The 24795-nt window shown below is 39.5% G+C and overlaps 1 protein-coding gene across 2 annotated transcripts in view; it reads right to left on the reverse strand.

Moving 5' to 3' along the window:
* SVEP1 (sushi, von Willebrand factor type A, EGF and pentraxin domain containing 1) overlaps positions 1-24795 on the reverse strand; it is a 115722-nt gene that overhangs the window by 66270 nt on the left and 24657 nt on the right. For both annotated transcript variants that reach the window (XM_015849872.2, XM_015849871.2), the window contains exons 4-6: positions 6458-6616; positions 6063-6242; positions 3094-3273 (exon numbers count right to left, since the gene is read on the reverse strand). In XM_015849872.2, the coding sequence (XP_015705358.1) occupies positions 3094-3273; positions 6063-6242; positions 6458-6616 (519 nt within the window). The remainder of the gene's footprint in view (positions 1-3093; positions 3274-6062; positions 6243-6457; positions 6617-24795) is intronic.

Below are 24795 nucleotides of genomic sequence, written 5' to 3' on the forward strand. Positions count from 1 at the left end.
AAATCACATTAACTTGGCTAGGCAGACTTTCAATAATTTTTCTTTTAACAATTAACAGGCAAACACACAAGAAGTATGATTAACTACAGCGAATAAGAACTGTAACTCTTCTGCTAGTTACTGAAGGAAGAGTATCTACACACAAAGGGCACATACAAAGAACAACTCACCAGTTACAGAAGGCAAATTGCTATTCATCTCTTAGCAATGGTTTAATGACACAGAAGTGATTCCGATTAAAACACTACACATCCCTTTTACTTCCCCTTCCAAAATATGCAGCAAGTCATTGAGAACTGCTTCTTCTTCTTGAAACAAATTTTAAAGACTCAAAGAATTTTAAGTATTTCCTGCTCTTTAAAATTCCAATATTGAAAATGTGTTTAAAGCATAAGCAATTAATAACTGCAACAGGCTGCAGTTTTGGAACAGATATTTCAAGAGGCTGAAGAGATTCTAAATGTTAACACACTCACTTCAAGCAGATACTGCTGGCTATGAAACATACATCAACTCCATCAGTAAAGAATGTCCAGCCTTTGGCTGGTCACCACAGGAAGGACACTGACAAACAGCAGAAACCAGCAAGAACAGAAACGGGGACAAACAATGTTAGAAAATACAAGCTGAAAGCTTTATAGTGCATGGTACATTAAGAGAATAAGTAGATAAAAGGCTATGAAAGGTTTAGACACAAGAAATAGAAAAATTTCTTTTCAGGCTAAATGGTAACAACCCTCCTGGTAAGGATGCTTCCAAGTCTACCAGCAAGATCACTGCAATGCAAAATAATGAAATGTCAAACATTCAGATAATATTTGGTGTATCCAGACCTATGGAATAAATGCAGACTGTTTTTTACTATGGAATTAAAAAAAAAACCCCAAAACATCTTTTTGTATCTGTGCTCAGACATGCAGTTTGATAAAGCTGACCCAGTCTGGGCTCTGTGAGGAGCGGAGTGATACAGTCTTTTTAGGTCATTTCTAACCGGGGATATTCCCTGATTCTAAGAGGAGCTTCAATGTAAGTAACTAAAAACAAAACCACCAACCACACTGCGCTTCTTTCCTTCCACCCTTTACACAGACATCCCAGGGAAAGAATCAGCTGACTGCTGTTAGACTTACGCAGTACGAATTCTTCTAACACTAGATGGCATCAACACTGTGTATACCATCTGCATTTTTACCTTTATTTGTGAACACTTGAACAAACAAAGGAGAGCAGTATCTTGCAAGTTTAATCAATTTTAATGTGCTGGATATTAACTCTTCACCACTGGGCAAGGAAACATCAGAATATGATTATGGAAATATACATTTCTTGCTCTTTTAGTAAATATTTTGGTTTTGATCACTTTATAATACAGTGTAACCTATGCAAAAGTAACTCTTAGCAGATGGCATTTTTCATGAAAAATATCTGAATTAAGAGCACAGATAATTGCCAAACCTGCATTACTTTCCACTCTCTTGGAGAAAGCAGCATATGACAACAGACCTCACAGGAGTGCCCATAAACAATTATGTTACAACCCAGATCATGTCACAGCACAGTGGCACAAGCAGCAGTTATGGTTGGAAATGGTTGTAGTAGAGTTTTACAGATCTAACTTCTAAATACAGTACACTTTGCAGCAGTGTCCACTCATACTGAAAAGCATTCATAAAGACCTCTAGGAGTGTACCCTGACATCCAAGCAATATGTTACAAGGTACGACAGTGAACCTAACCTTGGTTCGTTTTATGAACAAGAGACAGAAATGGACAAATTATCAATTAAATATGCTTAAGTAATGAAGGATTTCCATTATCTTTCATCTGGCACATAACAAACAATAGTTACAAATGATGAACAAAGGATGTTTTTGAGGAGAACATGCAATTTGAGTCTTTTGATTTGTATCCTACCCAGAATGAAGTGCCACAAGTCTGCACTAGGGCAAGAATCTCAGCAAGCTTGATGGCAGAAGCTGCTTGTAGCTCACACGTTTTCCTCTGGGACAACTAAAGCTAACTTCCATGCTGGATTTTCAGACTCAGCAAAAATAAACTATTGCCAAGGGTAATCCAGAAATTGAAGTAAAATTGCATGGTGTGAAGAAATCTGATACAGGGTAGAGCTGGATTTTAATAATCAAAATGCTAAGCTATGAAGGAAGAATTCAGCTGATGAATATAGTTAATCTTCCAATTATAATCTTCCAACAGGATTTCAGGGACTCTTCCTTTTGAAGTTAATTGATGTTTTTCCACTGACTTCAGAAGAAAGATTGGGATCTTTTAATGAACTCTCCTGATAAATTAACACTTACGGATAATTTTTGAGTATGTATCTTCAGTTAAAAATTTGTTCTTGCCTCATGCAAAATTCATTTTTAAGCCCATGGATGGACAGAAAGGCATAACCTTAACTGTGCCAGGTAAAATGTATTCTACCCTAACTCTATTCTGCACCAGATTAGTCTTCATGATTTAGGTACCTGTCAATAGTCTCAAATGGCCTCTTATGAAATCTACAAAACTTTATTTCTACATGTAACAGAAAGAATAGTGGACAGCAGTATACACGTACATAACTACTGCTGCACAGTTGGTGAGGTCTCACAATAGAAGTTTTTGGTTCCTAATGTCTCTTAACTTATTTCAAGCCATCAGCTAAACAAAAGTGACAGCAGCCACAACTCTACTTGGTACTCACAATGCCTGGCTAATATACTTTAGTCTTTGGTTGGAGATCATTGTTAGCTTTAAGAGAGTAACTTAAATCTCTGTTCACATTTAATATGTATAATAAGCTTACAAGATGTGTGTTTCCTACAATATATTACGGGACAATGAACCATCCAATAACCAGCACCTTTGGTTACTGATTGCCTGTGCTAAATTTCAATGTTAATTTGCTCACACACTCCCCTTAAAAATCCTTTTGCTCCTTCCCAGCTTTATGACCATTATGAAACATTCATAAACTGTTTCTCTTGCTTATCATCTAGGCTTCATCAGATACTAAAATTGATATTGTTTCTCACGACAGCATGCCAGGAAAGGATGCACTCTGACATGAACAGACTGTGATGAGATACCTACCCACACACTTGGGCTCCTTTGAATCCCACAGTGAGGTTCCCAGGCAGGTCAGTTTGGCATTTCCTTCTAATTTATAGCCTTCATTGCAGGTGACAAAACATTCCGTCTTATAGGAGATATCAGCTGTTGAACAATTAATGTGTCCATTCTCAGGAGCCCAAAGCTTGGGACATGTTCGAACTGCAAAGGGAAAAAAATATCATTTCACTCAGCAGAACTGAGAATCTGGGGAGCAACTCCAGCCCACTCAGGTTTTAAGGGACTGGACAGGTTCTGGGTTGTACACTTACTAAGTAGCTGGAACAGATTTACAGAATAGGGCTGGAAGAAGGCTAAGTTTTTCAAAGGATTAATGCCTTGCTTTTCTTGAAGGAGAGTCTTAATACATATGAGGTTAGGCACACACTGACCTGTATTCTGACATAAGCACTTTAATTGTGCACAGAAAAGTTCCCAGCCTTTGTACACTTAGCACTGTGCAACTTGTGATACTAAAGTCTGCAAGCCATCAAGAAGGCATGGATGCATGCAAATGCAATCCTATAGAAGAGTTTGGGTCTTCAGATGTTTCCAATTCCTCCGCCATGCCTGAGAGTTTGGGAAATTTCTAACTGACAGTGTAGTAAGGACTGAAGGCATGTCACAGGAGAGGCTATGAGCTTAATATGGAAGATGACTGTATTGGTAATGCTTTAATTTATTTCATCTGTTTCACCATCTTAAGTTCTCCTAATAAGACTGTATTCTTATGCACTGCCTCCAGCCCTTCTCCTCTTCAGCCATTATCTGACACTTCTCACTCATTCCCTTGTGACCCTCTCAGCATACATCCTGCTTGGATTTGGGTCCACCTCTGTCAAACAGCTAAGCTGTACAGGTTTGTGTGATGATGACATATATATATGATGACAGGGTAACAAGCTGAAATGTGTAGATGCTTGCTGGGGTCCTACTGCATCTTTTTCCTCAGTAATTCAAGCCTATCTTCCCTAAGCAGCTGCTGCTTTCCCAAATCCTATGGAAAACATGTATCTCAAAAAGTGTTCTCAGCCAAAGCCAGTAGGTGCTGGTCAGTATGTTCAAAAGTCTTTACTGGGAATAAAACGAGAGCAAACACTGTGATCACTCTAAAATATAGGCAAGAAGGCTGCAGCTCCCTAAACTGTTGTTTTCCTAGGACTGTTTACACAGTTTCTGTTGACTTACAGGCGGTAGACAAGCTCTCATGATCTACAACTTCAGAGCTGTGGATGACTTCTCTGTCCCTTGGAATGCAGATTTTATCAAGAAAACCATCCTTGCTGCTGCTTGGTAGGAGGCAAACCACAAGCTCCTCTCCAAGTGCAATTGAAAGTAAGCCTACTTGGCAACTTTCTCTCCTCTTCCCAGTAGTTGTTTACTGTTTATACTGATGAGACAGGACATGCCTCCAAGCAGACATGCGTGTGGGCACTCCCTCAAACTAATAAGCAGGCAGATATCCTGAGTGGTCCTTAAAATACAATCATCTGTAGAAACGGTACTAGCTACAAACTCCTCAACACTACAAAAATACACCATGAAATTATGTCTTTTGTTAAAGCTATAGGAGCGCCTGAGTGCAGCAAAACCCTGGATACGAAAGAAAGAGTCACTCAGATACATCTAACACATCTTTCTGTTACCACTATTTCTGTCTGCACTTTGAAAATATTACTCCTCATGCACAGACATGTACAGAGGGACTTGCCAGAAAGTGTATTCAAGAGAATAAAAAAAGATCTTAAGACTTTAATTTTGCTAGTGACAATTAGAGCTTTTGAGCCGCTTTCTAGTAAGCTGTATCCTAACTGAACTGCAGTGAATAAGAAAGACATTTACTAGCTGAATCATATATGCTTTGTGCAACAGAGGCTTTCTCTTTCATTGCTTCCAAGGAAGCTCTTCTAGAGGAAGCAAGTACTACCAAGCTGTGGTTATTACTGATGAAGCCAAAATGAATTATGAGCACTAAGGAGGTAACCAACAATGTTAATGCCTATAGGGAAGGTGCTCCCCAACTCCTTTCCACCACCTGTTAAATCTCTTCTGATAGACTGTGTAACTGCAGTGCTCCTGTCTCCTCAGTGTTTCAATGTTCACATTTCTTTGGTATTTCAGTATGCCCCTGGTGAACACTGGGAGCTGAGCCCATGTTATTCTGGTCATGGTTTCAGGTCTTAAATGCAAACTAATCTTGTCAACCAGGCATTTTCCAGGATCAAGAAGTACTTCCACAATGTCAACGAAGACAACAACAAAAGCATATTCTGCTTGCTCTGTGTTTTCTCCTAACACATTTTTTCTGGCTTAACTACATACTCTGTAGGGCTTTCTTCATGGGTCACAGTTAATTGCAAAACACAACTGCATTGAATGCTTTCTAATAGCAGAGCAGATTTTAGCTAGCAACTGAGGAACATTTAATGTCAAAATTCAAAGCAGTGCCAAGGGATTTTCCTTCGATGCCCCTTCCTAATTTATGCAATAAAATACTCCTGGGATTAACAAGACAGCTATAAACTGTGGCTTTGATCTCACTCCCTTTTATACTCTGAATGAATGGAGATGAGCAGATCCAGTATGTGTAAACGTGGGATTTCTTAATGTATTTAATGGGAAGTCTTTAGGACAATGGAGAGACACAAGAAAGGCAAAAGTACACCCTTCCAACACTCCAAAGGAAATTGACCCAATATTAAGACAATATCTCAAGGCAGATTTTCCCTCACTTTTCAGGCAGTTTCCCAGTTAAAGAAAAATCATGTACCCACACACAGCAGAAATGGCATTGCCTGAATGACTAGGGTAGAACTTAACATTTAGTGCACGCTTCCACTAAGAGGTAATAGATGCAGATCTGCACATCCTCCTATCTAATGAGCAGAGTAACCCACTGTTAAGAATAAACTAACCTTGCAGGAAAAGACTTTGCAAGCACACATCCATACCTCTGCAAGTAGCCTCTGATCCAGACCACTGGCCATTTGGCTGACAAAGCCGGATACTGCTTCCCACCAGATCAAATCCTGCTTTGCATCGGATCCCACAGGCAGCATTGAAGTAATTGTTGCAGACATTCTGGACAAAGTAACCATTTTCAGGGGGCTTCAATTCAGGGCAGTGAACAACTAAATAATTAAACAACCACAACAGAGTTATGACACCAGTTGTAGTGTAAAAGCCTACTGAAGGAAATAAGTATTTTTCATTTCCAGCTCCACTTGCATCTTGGTAGTTTTGCTGCATTGGAATGATACATAAAGTCCTGCATGCGATTTTACTTGTCTTTCATAGTGCAAAGATGAACAGTGGAACTGTCCCAACCCTGGCCAGAAACACTTACCTTCACAAGTTTGTCCTACAGCATGATATCCCTCCTGGCATGCACAGTCCTCAATGGAGGTGCTTCCTGGTGGAGAAGTATGATTCTCATCAGGACACGAGATACAAGTGCTTATTCCACCTGGTGAACTCTCAGGCTTGTATGTTCCTGGTGGACAAGCTGTTGAGCAAAACAAAACAAGGAAAGGGTTTTAGGATATGAAATGCAATTTCACAGCCGGCATCATTTTTCAAGTGTGTTGCTTCACATTTTTTTTACGCTTTTCTGTTTTCCTTCATACAGCCTGTGTCACTTAAGGCAAGAATGTTATCTTCTTGCAGTACTTGCAGTGTTGTAAAGGGTGAACTAAACTCCACTCCCCGAAGGTTGCTCCAGGATCTGCTTGAGGACTGCAATGATGTCCAAGAATTACCTCCTTCAAAAGGTACCTGATCCCAAAAGACAAGTCAGATCTTCACTGATAAAACCTTCACTAACTTTCTGAAGACACTGATTTACAGCTGTACCAAATTAATTCAGGTGACATTCATTCAGAACTAGCATGAAGTTTATGCATGCAGATTCTTAGCACCAAGACAGCAAAAGAAGTTCACAAAACCCCTGCCCTTGATTTACACATTTTGATTTACAGATGAATTATACACCATGCTTTCGGTAGTGTATAAACCACAATGAAGCAATTAATCAAACTAACTGCTCTTGGCAGCCTTGGCAGTCATTTACACCCCATTTAACATCCGTAACTCTGTGTATGGGCATGCACAAGCCTTGAAGAGATTTCTTACATATCTTCAGAGGCAGGGGAAAAGGACAGGGAAAAGTGACCTCACATTTGAGAACTTCAAGAAGGCTGGATAAGTCTGAGCACTATATCTCTTTCTCTGCTTTGAATTCTATTCTTCAGGAACCTACAACAATTATCCTCATTTATTTCACAAAGCAGATCAGAGAACAGGGGAGACATCACCAAGTGCTGATAAAGTACTGATTCATGAGTCTGACACCTGAAAAAAAAGGTCCGTTGACTTATCTGAGGAAAGGAATCACTAAAGAGGAATCTGGACAGGTTGGATAGCTAGGCTGAGACCAGTAGGGTGAAGTTCAGCAAGACCAAGTGCCAGGTCCAATGCTTTATTTAGTCACAACAACATCAAGCAACACTACAGGCTTGGAACAGAGTGGCAGGAAGACTGTACTGAAGAAAAGGAACAGGGGGTGTTGATAGACACTTGGCTAGATATAAGCCAAAGGTGTGTCTAGTTTGCCAAGAAGGCCAATGGCATCCTGGCTTATATGAGAAACAGTGCAGCCAGCAGAAGCAGGGAGGTGACCATCTCCCTGAACCCAGCTCTGCTAAGGAGAGCACTGTGTTCAGTTTTGGGCCCTCATTATGAGAAAGACATTGAGGCCCTGGAGCATGTCCAAAGAAAGGTACTGAAGTTGGTGATGGGACTGGAGCACAGGTCTCAAGAGGAGTGGCTGAGGAAAGTGGGATTGTTCCGTTTGGTGAACAATGAGGCTTGGGGGAGATCTTATTGCTCTCCAGAATTCCCTGACTGGAGGTTGTGGTGAGGTGCTGGTCAGTCTCTTCTCCTGGGAAACTAGCACTAGAATGAGAAGGAGTGGCCTCAAGTTGCACCAGTGGAGGTTGAGACCGGATACCAGGAAAAAATTCTCCAACAGACTGGCGATGCACTGGAATGGGATGCTGAGAGAGGTGTGTTGAGTCACTGTCCCCAGAGGTGTTCAAGAAGCATGCAGATGTGGTGCTAAAGATGATTTTAGAGGTCTTTCCATCCCTCAATGACTCAGTGATTTTATGAAAGCTTAGCAAGAATTCTGAGTAAATTATACAATAGTAGCTTTATTATCTGTACATTTTTTCTATTGGCCATACTTTTCCATGCAGACTGAAAGTAAACCATCCCATTTCCTGCCCTCAGCATACTTTGTACTATCTGATGTAGCTCTGCATAGTGCAGAGACCTGCACAGGGCAAACGAAAGCTTGGCTCAGTTGCTCTCAGCTTATTGTGCCCAACCATACATGACCCCTGGTTTTCCACCTTATGCAGTAAGGTAAGAAAACAGCTTACTACTTTCTTGGCAACTGAAAAAACGTACCCCCCCTTGCCCCCCCTCTCCACAAAAGCACAAAAGAAACCCTTGCCTCCTTTCCTGAGGCTTGCCAAGCAATACTCAATTTTCCTCAGTCAAATTTTAGGGTCTTTAAAAATCAACCTGTATGAACAGTTAGCATTTCTTTCCAAGAAAAGCACTGTCTTTTGAATGGCTTCCAGAGATAATATTGCTGTTTCATTTTCTGAAAAATATGCAATTCTATTTTCAAGAAAGCAATCGAAGTGGTTACCAGTTAAGTGGTGACGTTGGGTGTTGCAGATTGGCTTCAAGCTACATGCATTTAACATACACTTTTAAAAAGACAATGAAAACACCTACACAGTAGATGGTGTATGTACTGCTGAAATGCAAAGGAGGGAAACAGGATAGAAGTATATGATTAGAATTTCATTTTTCATTTGGGACTGTGACTTTTGAAAATTAAAAAAAAATAAATAAAAAATCTCCTTCATATATTTTACCCACTTTCCCTATTGAAGATATTCCTCTTGGAAAGTTATCGTTTCCTTCCTCTCTTTTGTGTAGAAATCTTCTCTCTGCATTTCAGGTCATCTCAGATGAAGAAGTAGAAGATCTTTTCTAATTCTGTTTGGAGAGCTATAGGATGAAAATAGGTATCTATACTACAATGTGGGCACTTTTGAAAACCAAGCCTGCTTACAGCTTTGAGTCAGACTGGCTTTGACACAAATGGTTTGTTCTGAAATTACACTTGCAATTAGCTCTTGCCAATGAAGACACAGGAGTTAAATAATACCGTTGACGTTGTTACTAAGGTCTGTACTTGGACAGATGAGTTCTCCAAATACCCTGATTCATTTTCAATTTGCTTGCTACTGCATTTTTAGAAAGCTGAACTATACCTTACCTTGGCTTTTTATGTAGTTTCTCCATGCCTCAGTCTCTAAATTGCTCACTGACCCTCCCCATCTCCCCTTGACATATTCAGCTTTCAAACTCCACCTGAGCTACACTCATTGGTTTAAATATGAAGCACAAGCACCCTGACCTGTATTCATTTTGTGCATTTCCATCACAGCCACATAAGTAAGTCTGGCCGTAGTTTAAGCTGAAACCACTCACACTCAGCTGTGGAAGATCAGAGGTACATCTGCTTGCTGCAGACTGGACTTGCCCACACCTGATTCAGCTGGCCTGAAGACCATGTCCTCCATGCACAGGATCATGGCCTGAGTCCATACACAACGATGCATTCACAAGCAAGAAAAAACTGCATCTGAAGAACACATTGTCCCAGCCATGAGGGATCACACATGCTGCTCCGAGGTCTTGTCAAAGAATCAAGTTGTGTCAGATTCTGCAAAATTTGGACCAGCATTCTGCTCTCCCTGATTTGTCTTCTATACCCACACAGTTACCTACAGGGAGAGATCATTTTCTCCAGCAATAATTTGTAAAAACAATTTTTTTTTTACAGGAATGAAAGTATATCTGGTAGCAGGGACTGGTGTGATAACTCAAATAAGCACAGGTCCCAAGCCTTCCAAGCACACAAAGGTGGCTCACACTGAAGTTGCCTTCAACACCAATCTGCTTCCATAACATGGGAGATATTCACCAACAACACTCATTCAGATTCTAGTGTCCATGGTAATGACAGTGCATTAATAGCAAATGAAAGTGAAATAATACATGCTTACTTCAGCATGCCTCCTGTATTATCCTCCTCAGTTAAGCTCTCCTGGGGTATACAACTAACTGAAAAGGAAAAAAAAAAAATAAATCTAGCACTTTCTTGGCTTTGAATACAATAGGGTATGATGTGTTCTCAAGCTAACAATGGAATGTACTTTCTTACTTATCTGACAAGAAAAACATTAAGTTGCATGTAGAAATGCATCAGCAGAAAGCAAATATGACACAGGGTAGGAATAAGAATACTTCAGTCAATGCATATGTATGGACAGCATAAAAACAGGTGAAAACATTGCCTGAACCTGAACAATGGATGCGGAAAGTCTACAGCAAAAACAACAACAGAAAACAGAAGAGAATTTCAAATTAATATTAATTCTGCTCTGCCTGCATACAGATGACCAGTGTGATATTTTAATCCTCAAGCAAGAATTTAGCACTGTAAAAACGACAACACAAAACAAAGTATGTTTCAGAGATTCACTGAACACTTAACATGCATTATCCCATTGGTTTTAAACTGCAAATACTAATGCAGTGGCAAACTTAAGTCAACTGGCATTGAATGGTATGAAGACTACAGCTGGGACTGAAGGAAATGTGTATTCTTCCCCTGAATGCATTAGTGCAAATTTTAAAGGCAAATAATTCTGCATAAAAATGTAAATCTTAAAATCCTGGGAGTGCAGGCAAGCTCAATTTCTTCTCTAATTACGCTAGCATATCTAAGTCACTGAAATGGAATTATTCTTGATTTATCCCAGTATAAGAGAGAAGAGAGATGAACTCCATGTATTTCGAAGATTAATTTGAGGGATTTCCTATTTCTTTCAATTCCTAATTTCTCCCACTAACTACATTTATTCAGTAATCTCCAGCATGAGCTGTTCTTTCCATAGCTGATGCTAATGAAGGATATGATTAAAGGTTTATCTCCTGAGGATATGGCAGGAATCAGTTAAGCAATATCCTGTTCTCTCCTGCATCAACCTGAGCTCCATTTGTACACTGCTATGGAGCTGACTGTAGGCTGTAGTTCTCATTTTTCCTCATACATGTAAAGCTTAAATGAAATGATACTTTGATGCAAATCACAAATATAGAAATGGGTTTAACTCAATCTCCAAACTTCCAAAATGAAAAAAGCCTAGTTCTCCACTTAATTAAATTGGTTTTATATCACTGCAATTACTTTTATGACACTGATTACATGGATATGCCTTCAGCATAACAAAATGGCAAATTTGTCTCAGATCATTTCATGAACATCTACTACAGTTTCAGTTTAGTCATTTATTAAAAGTGATAAAGTCATATGTCACAAGATCTCTCAACAGTGATCACTGGATGTTTGTATTTGATTCTTCTCCTGTTGCCTCAGCCCTTTTTTTTTAACTGAACATACATGGAGGGAATATTTTTGTTAATGTGGATCTTTGACCTGGCAAACAAGGTCTTGCATTTTTATTCACTCATTGGAAGCTATAGCGAATATTCAGTACGTGCCTAGAACTACTCTGATTATAGTCCATAACATCAGGAGAAGCAAGAACTCAAATTAACTCACATTTATGACTTTGGAGGAGAAGAACTACAGCTTGAATGCAAGATTCTTGTGCCTTGGCAATATCAAAAGAAATTGGAAAAATAGAAAAGATGTCTTCCTGACTTTCATGTGCATGGAACAGGTGCTTGAAGCAGTATTTCACATTATTCATGGTATAAATCGAGCACCATGAATGGGCCTCACCATTCAGCTCTGCTATTTTTCTAAACAGAAGTCTAAACTTTCACAAGGAATCTAGTATAAAGAATTTAAAGAAGTATATTACCATGCATTGTATCTTTGAACACTGGTATCTTCACTTCTTGTCACGACAAAATGCTGTGTAGTCAAATTTGCCTAGGGCCCCAGCACACCTTTTAGAAGAAGCAATGGGAATGAAGGGACTTATGTCCCACGACAGTGGCTTGCAAAATAAAATATGCAGGAAGCAGCTGCTTTGGTCTGCAATTCAACCTTCACAGAGGGAATATAAATCTCCATTTCACACCAGAAACTTCACAGAACTGCAGAATGGTTTGAGCTGGAGGATCTCAGGGATCATCACGTTCCAAACTCCTTGCAACAGGCAGGCTTGCCAGCCACTAGACAAAGTACTAGATCAGTGAAAAACCTCTCAATAACATCTACATCTTCCCTCCTTTAGTTTAAAATCACTTCCCCTTGTCAAGTCCCTCCTGCTCATAATCTTCTTATAAGTACTGGAAGCACTGTCTACACAGGGGAGGTGTCCTAGCCCTTTGATCATCCTCCTGTCCCTCCCCTGGACCCTCTCCAAAAGCTCCACATCTTTCCAGTGTTAGGAGCCTCAGACCTGAACACAGTACTCCAACTGGGATAAAACAGCGACAATCTAAGGAGGAAAAACTTATTTTACTAAATATGATATCGAAATACAAGATAACACAATATAATATAATTAAGGCTAACAAATCGAACGAAACAGAGAGAGAGAGTCTCCGAAAACCGAGAGGCCTACTGTGAACTCTAGGCGACATGGCTGGAACGCTTCCCACTCTCCGAGAAGTTCGAGAGAAGAAGGAGGGCACTCCAGCCTGGGAACGAGATTATATAGAGTCCTGGTCCCGTGACTTATTGTTACTCCTGTTGTTCTCTGGGATATGTAGTCTTCTTCATGAGGGCAGAGGAGAGGGGGACAATCACCTCCCTCACCCTGCTGGTCACCTGTTTTGATGCAGCCCACTGACCTCGCAGGCTGCAAGCGCACACTACTGGTTCATGTTCAGAACTTCACCAATCAGAACCTTCTTGGCAGGGCTACTCTAAAGTTCTTCTCCCAGTTTGCATATGTATCTAGAATTACCTCAACCCAAGTGCAAAACGTTGCACTCTACTTTGCTGAACATCATTAGGTTCACAAGGGCCCACCTTTCAAATTTATCAAGGTCTCTCTGGATGGCATCCCTTCCTTCTGCCCATCTTACTCATATGCAGAAAAATGGTCTGCACTATACACTGAAATAAACCTCTCAGGACCTACACACGAAGATCTTAAAGTTTGCTTCTCAAAGGCTTGTAGCTTTTGTTGTCACATTTAAGTTATGTGGGAAGGGTTTTTGTTTTTAAATCTCTTATATGGCAGTATATGGCAGCTATGTCAGAACAGGCACTTTGTGCCCATGACATGTATTTGGAAAGCTGAAGAGAAAAAAATTAAATCTTTGTCAGATACTCTAATCCTCTTTTCTGTAGTATGCAACATGTATGGTGTCATAAAAAACATGAGCCAGAAGCATGCAAGGATTACAAGAAATATGTGAGGAAGTAGCTTTAGTTAAACGCTTGATATGTATGACTGCAAAAACCCTGTGCTCACCTTTAAGTGTATGGATCAGAGAAGGATTTCTAATAAGTCCCAGCATGTTCTCCAACTCTTTAATACCTCCTGGCATATGCTCTGCATTAATTTTAGACAGAGCTGAACCTGTTCATCCATCTGCTCTTTGTCAGGGTTCCTAAGTATTCCTTCTCACAGACATGTGATCAGCACTTTAACAAGCTAGATGTCTTCTCCATTATTTTTTGATGTATTTTGCTCTATTCGATTTACAAACTTCCCTTAACTGAGGCAGTGGGCTGAATCAAGTCCTAAGTTCAGCTATTTTTACGCATCAAAACAGAGAAAGGACAAATTGAATTAAAACTTTTCATTGAGTTTAAAGACATCAAAAATTCAACACTGCACACCCAGGTAGGTTTCAGAACTGAGAATGAAATTTGGGATGACCTAGCTCCAGCTCTCAGCAGAAGTAACCTGCACACAATGAGAATCTTGGATGCACTCCCACAGGGCACAAGAATGGGAAACTTATCTAAAAGGAAATACAGTCCTTTGAGTGAGCATCACATCTCAGCATCCTAAGCATAAATGGTTTGTAGGAACAATCTCCCTGTTGAAGAATAAAAGCTTGAAAGCTGTATCATACCCTGTAGAAACTATAATGCCTGCAAAGATCTTCCACAGGGAGGTCTGGCTGTGGGCCACAGCATCCCTGGGTAGGCTTGGGGTCTGAGTGTGTAGCAGTCACCAGCATGACTACTTGAACTGAGGCAGCTTTGATTTAGCAGTCATGGAAGACAGCATTTAGTGAAGGGCCAGAACACTACTTTCTACTGAAAGAAAAATGTGAGCTTATGATCACAAAGATAATGTAGAGCCAGTGGTGAAATACAGAACTTTGCTGGTTAACTACACACAGAAATGACATTTGTGTAATAAAATTAAGCTCTTTTGATTGAGATCTCAGTGCCATTTCAGACCATGCTTATAAGTTTGCCATTTGCACAGACATCACTGATGCTTTTGGAGGACACACAAAAAGCAAACGTGAACATGACTGCTAAGTATGAGTACCAGACCATGACAATTCTTCTGAGCTTAGACAATGATTTACGTCCTTATGCCATCACATATTTCTAACATACGCCATGTTAGAACTGTATGGTCAACACCAGAGGTACTAAAAGGTCTGAGAAGTTACATTTGATTGCATAAAGTTTACCATGCAAATGAGGATTATTTATGAAATTAATTATGTGCAAATGAAGTTTCTGTGTCCAAAACTCTGCATACAATCAGACTTAAAAGGGTAGATACAAGCATTTCTGAAAATTCTTTGCTCTGAACAGAACTACTCTAAAGCAGGCCTCTCTGGACACAGTCCTCATAATCACAGACACACATTCCTCAGTAACCTTTATCACCGCTGATGTGTGAGCACATGCTACTGCAAATACTCCTGTTCCAAGAGCCCTGGATCTCTGGATAGCTTCCTACTATTTAAATGAATAAACACTGAAAAGGAAAATCACCATCCTGTCTTTAGTGCACTTTTTTTTTTTTTTTTCTTTTTTAAACCATTTTAATGTATGAAGATGCATTTTTGCTGTTACAGATCTGCAGAAAAATACAAAGAGGCTGAAATAAACCGAATTCTATTAAAGGAAACAAACACATTTCATTTAGTTTTGTGCTATGCACAGATGACAACTGATTCATAAATGTAGTATCTGGTCTGAAAGCAAAAGAAGCTCAGTTTTTTCTAGATTTGGATCTAACCATTGTAAAATGTATCCAACAACTCTCCTTTTTGCTTTTGTTGACAGAGAGGGTTCGGGGCCAGGAAAGAAAAAAAGGACAGCCAAGAAATATTTGCAGCGTGGGATTCAAATCAGATGTGGGGAGAAAACTCACTTCATCCTCTATCAGTTTACCCAGGTTTCACAGTACTGGTATGTTTCTGTAGAAGAGAACATCTTTGGTGGTTAAAAAACCCATTCTCCATCGTGCTCGCCTGCTCAGAAACTGACACATTTGTGTTTAGATAATCTTGGGACTTAAGAGTGTAACTAAAAAATAATTCTCTGTTCAAACTGGATGTTCATACTGGCTTTCTTAAGAGCAGCAATCCATATGGAGGGTCCTAGAGGAGTTGGAGACACCACATCTTCAGCTTTCCTCCTCCTTCAAGCAGAAACTGCAGATTTAATCCAGCAAAACATTAACAGGCTCTGGTAAAGACCTGAATTGTCTTACTAGTCTAATCTGAAATGTTCTACAGCTACTGCTGCCTCCAGCACCCTCTTCCAGTGGTGGCTGCTGCCTAAGATTACAAAGAAAAAAATATACACCTATTTCTGTCTCCTTTCTCTGCGGATCGGCACAGCTCCAGTTGCTGAATCACAGGGGGAGAATGCATCAAGTGAAAGCTATTATAAACAGGAAAGTAAAGCCATTTCGGCCAGACCTTCAATAAACTGTCACTACTGCATAAGGTGCCAAATTTGGCCTGCTTTCCACATCTCTTTATTTTTATCATTTAAATATACTTTTCAACAACAGTGATTATACTCCTATTAAGTAACACTTCTGAGCACTGAAGATACAGCACATGACTGTGCAGATGGGGAACATATGCCACTAATTCCATGTTTATTTACTTAGCAGCCTGGGGTGAGAGTCAGACAGTTTTTGGTTAACTTATGAGAGCTGAAGCACATGTAATGGCTCAGGCCAATAATCAGACAATAAAAAGTGGTGTTTTTGCCAATTATTTTTTCACATATTGTGAAACTACCCCAGCTATCCCTGTGTAGAGTTCAGTAAAGTGCTGTAATCTTCATGTCAGAGTTTCTACTAAATTCCTGGAATCATTATGGATACCCACGGTTTACTGTGAAAAATACCACAAATCCCACTGTCCATTCCTTACACAGAATTCTTAGGAAAACTGACAGGACCCCTGAATTCTTTTAAAATGATCTGAACTATGCAGATAAAAATAAGAGTTTTGTTTGCGGAATGTGAAAGTGCTGGAGAACAACCAGATCAATCTGGTCAGTATTAGCTGCTGCATGCTCAGAAAATATTCAGAGAAGAGATGGCTTCTCATTCTGGTTCCCCCAATTTTCCATGTCCCTCTCCCTTCTTATTTCTTTGTAAGACAGAAACAAAGTTCTTCCTTAAGGACTCTTGCTGAAGCAGTCAGCTGCATGCAAAAGGGTTACCTCAGATCTGAACTGAAGAAATGTGCCCTGACAACCAAGAATGCTTTAACTCCACAAAAGCTATTAAAACCAAACCAAAGCAAAAAACTTAATGCTCTGTGTTGCACAGTCCTCCATCTCACAAAGCTTTGTTCCATGGAAACATTCCTGAATAGCACCATTGCACCTCCCACCCCAGAGCACAGTAGCCTGGTCTCTGTTTCTTAGCCACTCTGGAAAGACTTTGCCCTCTCCAGTGCAGAGGAGTTCTCCCACAGAACAGAAATATCTGGGTAAAAAAGTTTATGTTTTCAGAATAGCCTTCCATGCTATCAGCGCCTACCAGATATTCCTAAGTAGCAACCTGTAACACCTGGAGGTTCTGCTGAAACTGAGTTGTTTATAAGAACCTGTCAGCCTGCTGTTGCTGCCAGAAAAGGAGTCAGGTTCTTTCAGGAACCGTCTGATACTCAGTGTCTCTGCACATGAAAGTGAAATCAAGCTCTGTGGTGCACTTCAGTTTCTTCTCAGTTTCAAGGGTGTTTGTACTTTGTACTACCTTGAAGATGCAGAATCACTCGCTCACTTTCTAAAGGACTGCAAGGTCATTGGAATGTTTTAGGAATAAAAGTATCTGGTCTACACTTCTGGTGGACCACACTTCTGGCCCTATTTCCCATTTGAAATGCACATCCTTTATTGATCTTTATTCAGCCACAAACAAGGCTACTTACATCTGCAGGGATGGAGAATGAGAATGAAAACATTCGAAACTGCAATCTGAAGCAAAGAAAATGGGTAACAATGATAAACTGCTGCTTAACAGAACTAATAAGACTTAGAGCTATTAAACCACTGATAGCAAAATAGAAAATCTATTTCTAAACAGCACTTTATTCTAATTAGATAAGTTCACAAAATAATTCATACTGTTGACAAATACCCCACTGTTTTTTGAATTTGAGCTCAGTGTTCTGCATTAACTTCTTGCACTTCTGCAGAATGTAAACAGTTGACAGATGCAAGCAACAGATGACAAACTACCTCTTAGGCTGAGGAATGCACAAGGCACTGCAATTATTATTTCAGTGTAGGAATCCTCCCTAATGTGACCCTAAAAGTAACACAAATAAATCAATTGCTAACATCAGTGGGGGTGAATAAGACCTTACAGTCAGCTTTGTGAAGGACCAGTCACAGACTGTGGACTTACTACCTTTAGCACTAGGCTGCTTTTCAGTCTCAGAGGCAAAAACCAGACATGTAACTGCTGTCATCCATCTTGTGCATCTTGAAGGACAGGTAATAAGGGGTGGGACAAAAAGACAGGAAGAGGTCCCTCACATTCTCAGGGTGCTGACTGCCTTCTTGCTCTGACAGTGAGAGGCTGCTGTTGAAATACTGCTCAATGTTGGTGAAAAGTTTATTGGGTGAGTGGAAATAGGAGCCAATCTGTAAGTTTGGATGAGCGCAAGACCTAATTTTTAGGTTAGAACTGAGGGCCATACAAATTGTTCTTGGGGCCACAGAATGCCCACTACTGCTTCTGGGGAAACGCCAGTGGTACATAGCCTTAGATCGCTATTATTGTGGATAAGGAAAACAGCATCACTGCTGTGTACTGGAATAGACAGAAATCAAAGTAACCCTCAGCTACACAACATACCTCACTGTCTGAGGCCCTCTCCCAGTCAGATTTCCTGTGGTCACATTATTTCTCTTCTTCTGGGTTTGAACCCTGGGCTCAAGGGGGGCTACTCACTTCAAGAAGCTTTAGGTGAACAGGAACATGGCTGCTCGTATTGCTGAAATCCAGACACTAATGAATACCAGGTATCCTTGCTCCTGTGTACTCCTGTGCCATGACAAGAGGAGACTTCTGTATTTAGCACACTAGGAAAAGTATGGATACTCACAGAAACACCCAGTTTTTAAAATGCTATTGTATTTTGCAAAGCTGTGTATCTTGAATTCCTATTCAGCAATAAAAGAGAATAAAATTGTACATAAGTGTTTAATTCCTCTACAGTTCACAACAGCATAAAAGCTAAAGAGAAAGGGATTGCAAGTGATTGTATAATTTGTTCCGAACTACACTGAGCTACATCTTAGATTCTGAAAAGAAGGAAATAAAATATTTGCATTTCAGAAGGCAATATTCTTTACCAAACTGACAAAAGAAATAGGACTAGAGGGCAAGAGCATTTTTAGGTATTAATAGATGTCTAAAAGAAACACCCATTCAACTATACACAGCAATTCTGATGAATAACCATGACGTTTATCTAATTTTCCTTAGGTTCTACATGGACATCAAGACTTCTGAGAATAAGGATATCCAGCCTCCCACTCTAGTTCTGTGAACTGAGTTACTCAGAAAAGAAACTTCTGCAGCAAACCCCCTGAGTTGAGGACTAAGACACCACCATTATTTAGAGGCCAAAAAGATGCAGGAGATTTAAACTAGTTGCCTGCTGCATACAAAGGAACTAGAGATCCCCTACAGTAACATGCTCTGGGCTTGTCTTCCATTATGTTAAAGCTATTGCAGCAAATTTTAACAGGCTGAAGTTCCCAGGCATGCTTCAGTCAGCAGATGGGCAAAGTGAGAAATGTGGGACAGGCAGAGAAAGCATAGGAAGAGGCCAACAATCACCTCCAAAGCCCCTAGGGTTTTTATACAGACATTAAACATGGAATATAAATACATTTCTTTAAATTAATGCAGCTTAAGAGTGTCCCTAGCCCACGTAGATCTTAGTGTTTTTATATTCCATGGAATACTGATGTTTCCTGTCTCTGGATAGAGTTTTTATTACTGCCTGTGTGAATTTTCAGACAAGAATATTTCCAGGAGAGTCGGAACACAGTAAACACTCTTCTGTCATAAAACCATAAAAAAAAGAGCTGAAGGTAAGTCTGAATTCATGAACAGAAGTGTTATGCTATGCACTATTCTGTTCACCACAGGCCAGCAAACAGACTGGAACTAACAGCAGCAATCCCTGTGAAAAAAAAAGAACATGCAGAATTAACAGCCACAATGTAGGAAACATTCTTGTATTTTATCTGCTGGCATTCTCTGAGAAACAAACCACACACCACAAGTAGATGGAAGCTTGGCATGGGTGTTTACTATGGCATTTATAAGGGAACACCCTTTGCTTGAACTTTATGGGTTTCAGATTCACTTATTTTTTAGCTTTCCTCAGAATGTTTCTTTTGCTGTCACGGAGAAAAGAAAAAACAACAAAACAATAAAACTTGCAGATTTGCCTCACTGCCAGGAGAAGGAGTCAGATTTCAGCTGTCACAAAAGCATTCAGCTTTTCATAAAATCAATACAGCTGCACACACACCTACACAGATTGAGATTTTGCCATTCATAATGTACAATAAAAATGTAGTACTTCATGATGTTTTCTCTTTCAAACCCATCAGTTTCACACGGTAACCAAACCACAAGACTACAATTAGATTACATAGCTAACAACATTATACCAACTTCTGTAACATTAATCTTCCTCAGCTTCCCACCATTAACAGATCCATTCATTCTTCTCATTCTTGTGGAAGAGAATAACAGAGGAAAACACTTTTTAATTTGGAATGAAAAGAGAAAAAAAAGCAGATTGGGTAGATAAAAATTAACTGCTCACACTACCTTCAGATGTGAGACCAGCTAAAACATCTGCACTGGAAGTATGAGTTGTTGGTCTGGCTTTGTTTTGTGTGGTAACAAATGAACCCCTAGGGTTTTGGCCTGAAGAGGCTCCCATTTTTGTAGAGAGTCCTGATCTCTGTTTTCAGCAAAACACCAACAAAGCCAGCAGAAATCAATTTCCTGTTTGATGAAACTGATCTGTGTTGCTGCCTTCTCACTCCCAAAAGACTCCACCACACTATTCCATACAGTCTGCACCACTTCTGTGTGAGAAGGTTTGGTCACCTGCAGTAGATTTTAGGGTGACAGAAGAAAACAAGGCTGCCTACAGTACAGATGATCAAACTGTTCCCACCCATCCTGACTGCTGAGTATCTGACACATTAATTCTATAACGTGCCTGCAGCCTACTTGCCCTAACCTTGCTCCATGTCGAGTGGGTTTTAATCCCCTTTTCATCATGGTCTTTTTTGCAAAACAATCTCCCTGCTGCTCACTGCCTTTGTTGGAGTGTGATGTACTGCTCGGCTCCCATGACTGAAGAAACAGAGAATGGGCAGAACAGGAAGAAGTCCAAAGCACAGCTCCAGAAGACAAAGAGAGGACAGAAGAGGAAAGCCATCCTGTCCCTCCTTGCTACTGCATTATCCTCTCTTATGGGGCTCGTAGTCAAACAGAGAAAAGGTATTAGTAGGAATGTCTATATCACCTTTTGACTGAGTGATGAATGAGGCATGTACAATTCACCAAATTAGAGATGCAGAGACACAGTGACTGCCTGATTTTGTCACATTATAAACTATGCTCCAGTCTGGTTAGGTGAATCAGCTTTGACAAGGCTTCGAGAACAACTTGATGACATTAGGAATTCCAACACCTTGTCACAACTTCACAGGCATAAATACAGAGGCCAAACCTTATGTGTTAACTATAGCACAAATTAATCCCTGGGAATGTTTTAAGTACCTAAAGCTGGGAGACACTAGGGACAAAATAGTTAATCAAATTCTAAGTCTTTTAATCCCTCTCCTCATTTCAGCAATGAACAATCTTTGCTGTATACTGCCATCTTCCTTTATCTTTACTGTGTTCTTTCAGGAATGTTCATTTTTTCCTGCTCTGAGATACAAACTACTTAAAGGCTTGCAGAATGCTGACATATCTGCTTTCCATCTGCAAGACTGGCACAACTTCAGCAATATGTGTCCATGTGTTTGTGTCCGTGAAAACTTCTTGGCCATGTGATTCTGAAAAGGTGTTTAAGGCAAGACGAGACCATGTAACCTGTATAGGTAACAGAATAATGTTGCAATAAAAATCTTTTAAATATTCCAATAAGGGTCTGACATGGTGCAAGTCCTAATCCTGCTTAGAGGTGATTCTCAAATCTACAAGACCAGCCAGAGGCTTACCAAAGCCCTACGTTAGAACTGTACATGCCTAAACTGTGTCAAAATGTGGAGGCTGATGAATTTTTCAGGCAATCAAAGACAGTCAACACAAAGTTTGTGAACCATCTTTTAATCTTGGAGTACACAACTGGAGAAGGATCCTTTTGATCATAAAAGCTCCAACCACATAAAATCATACTGGACATAAGACAGCCTGCTTTTTATCCTGCCTATAGACTGAAGGCCATGTGCAGGCTTAAGATGAAAGCTTTCACAATCACCTCACAAAAGGCTGAAATGACCTGTACTGTATTTACACTTGCAGCCCTTGTTACAATGGCCACCTGCAATGACTATACAGGGGCCAGAGGGCAGCTTGAGCACTCTAGAAGCAGCTCAAGTTGGGTCAGCACAGAAAGCTGGACTTCATTTCTATGTCAGCATCTATTTCTATTCAGAGCATGGCTTCTGCTCCTCTCAAGCCTCCAGATGGCAGCTTTTCCTCCTCTAATTGCACATATGAACTTTGGCCAGAGGCTTTATTTGCCTGACATTCCAAGGTGACCAGGAAAAGCCATTTCCAAGAGAAGAGAAAAGAAGGGTAAATTGTGTGTCACCTCCCAATGTTCTCTCACATCTATTTCAGAAATAGGTCTGTACTTAAACAAAAGAAAGTCTGTTTTGGCACTGAAACTTTTTTTCTCCTAAAGCCTCAGACAACAAATACTGGGACAGGATGACAGATTTTTAATACTGTGTGCAAACCTGAAAATTACACCTCTGTTTTTTTCTGGTCAGTAGAAGGTCTTCAGCTTTACCCAACAGATTAGCTTTTAAAGAATTTAAAAGTTAAGTTATGTTTCCCTGCTACAGTTCAGTTTAAAATGCAAAGGAAACAAGCTACATGATGCAGAATTATGCAAATTCTTTACCAATGAAAAACCATTGTCCACGCTAGGTACTACATTACACGACCATCTTACTTTTGGAAAGCAAGATGCATATAAATTGGTACATAAGGGCCAAAGAAGAGAAAAAAATAAGTCACTCAGTCCTTAGAGGGACTAGATCCAAACTTCATTGACATTACTGGTAATACTACCATTCACTTCCATGACCTTATAAAATCTCTGTATACAGCTATAAAACAGGGGTAGCTGCAGACGTTTTTGTTTTTTTTTTTCCCCACTGAGAAATCTTGTAGCAAATTGATCAATAAAAACTCTATTCTCATAGTTGCGCAAGCAAAGTCACTGGTAAGATGTTAACATTCTCACATTTCTGCAACAGTTATAAAGCCCAGTGTCTGACATAAACAGTTTTTTTCAAAAGGATTGTAGATGGATTAAATTCCACTTTGGAAATGATGAGGCTCATGTATCTTAAAAAGAAGAGCAATCTTCCATCAAAACAAAGGTAATGCCCAAGCAAGTGTGATCTGCCCCATCTCAGCTGAGAATAGTTAGATCCCTAATGAAAGATATACAATCTCAAATTCACTATTCTCTCTCTACTTTTATTTATACACTTTTTTACTTAAAAATATATATATATAAAATTGCTTTGCTACTGTTTCTTTCCAAATGCATAGGGAAAGCAGTTGAGAGGCTTATGTTGCTATTAAGAAACACTTCAGTAATTGAGCAAACCTGCTATCACTTCATACACACTGGGCTTTAAGAACATTTTCTGTATCACAAGTAGAAGGTTACAATGAGAAGTAAACTGAGCAAAAGGAGCTTCCTCTACCAGAAATATCCCACCTTCATCAAGCAGAGTGCAGACAAACTAGCTGGTGCTGGAAATTACTTAAAATACAAGGAAAACTGCGTTATCACGTCAGAACTTTTCATCTTCTTCAATTCCTACAAAAAGAAACACCTCCTGATATGAGAATCGTACTGGCATTATGACTTCAAGTTAATGAACAAAAAAGAATATATCTCTGTTTTGTGCTCCACTTTGAGAAATCTTAGAATATCCACATTCTATTTACTTTGCTTCCTACCATCACAAACAAGAGAATCTGTATTTGAAACACAAAGCAGTATTTGTAGCAAACAGGAAATACTGTGCTACAGGAGAAAAAAATTTGAGAAGGTAGATTTTAATGTAAAAAATCCAGAAAAAGACAACTATGCACTTCCAAAAGTGTTTGCTTTCCAGGCTACATATATAGTAAGGTAACTCTTTTAGCCTTTAGGTAAATAATAATTATGAACGTTTTTACATTCATTTACCTGGTCTTAAACACTTTTCAAAGTAAACTGACTCACTGAACTTCCCCACCATTACTTAGAGCACTCATTGTTTTTTAATCCACCTTTCTTATCCACTTACCTTTCAGCTTACACACAACAAAACCAAATCCATTTACATTTCTCCTGAACTTACCCATCACAGCATTATGATACCTTCACTAGCAAAAAAAAACCAACCAAATAACAAAAAACAACAAAACAAACCTAGTTTACATTTTGTACTTATCCATCATGATGTTATGCTAAAACCATAATTCGTAAGGAGTCACACAAGTTTTACCAGAAAAAATGTACAGAATCGCAGTGAGGAATGGTTTTGCCAGAATTAATTAAACATCAATTTATTGTCACTTAGTCATTGGTATTTTGCACCTTTTCCTTGGTTTAGGTTGCTGCTTTCTTGTTTTCTCTTCTCCTTTCATGACAGCCAGTCATTTTAACACAGTATATACATAATAGATTCTCTGTGTATTTTAAAAGGCAAAAAGCCACTAAAGAGACTATAACAGAAGGCTCCATTGGGAAAATATATATATATATACACTTTAAATGAATAAATTTCAAGTAAAATACTAACACACAGGAAACTATCTCATCTCCCACTGGTGACAGAAAGGGCATCGTAATTGCAATGCAATAATTAAAGAGAATCCC

This window comes from Coturnix japonica, chromosome Z (genome assembly GCF_001577835.2).
Source record: "Coturnix japonica isolate 7356 chromosome Z, Coturnix japonica 2.1, whole genome shotgun sequence".
NCBI classification, from domain to species: Eukaryota; Metazoa; Chordata; class Aves; order Galliformes; family Phasianidae; genus Coturnix; species Coturnix japonica.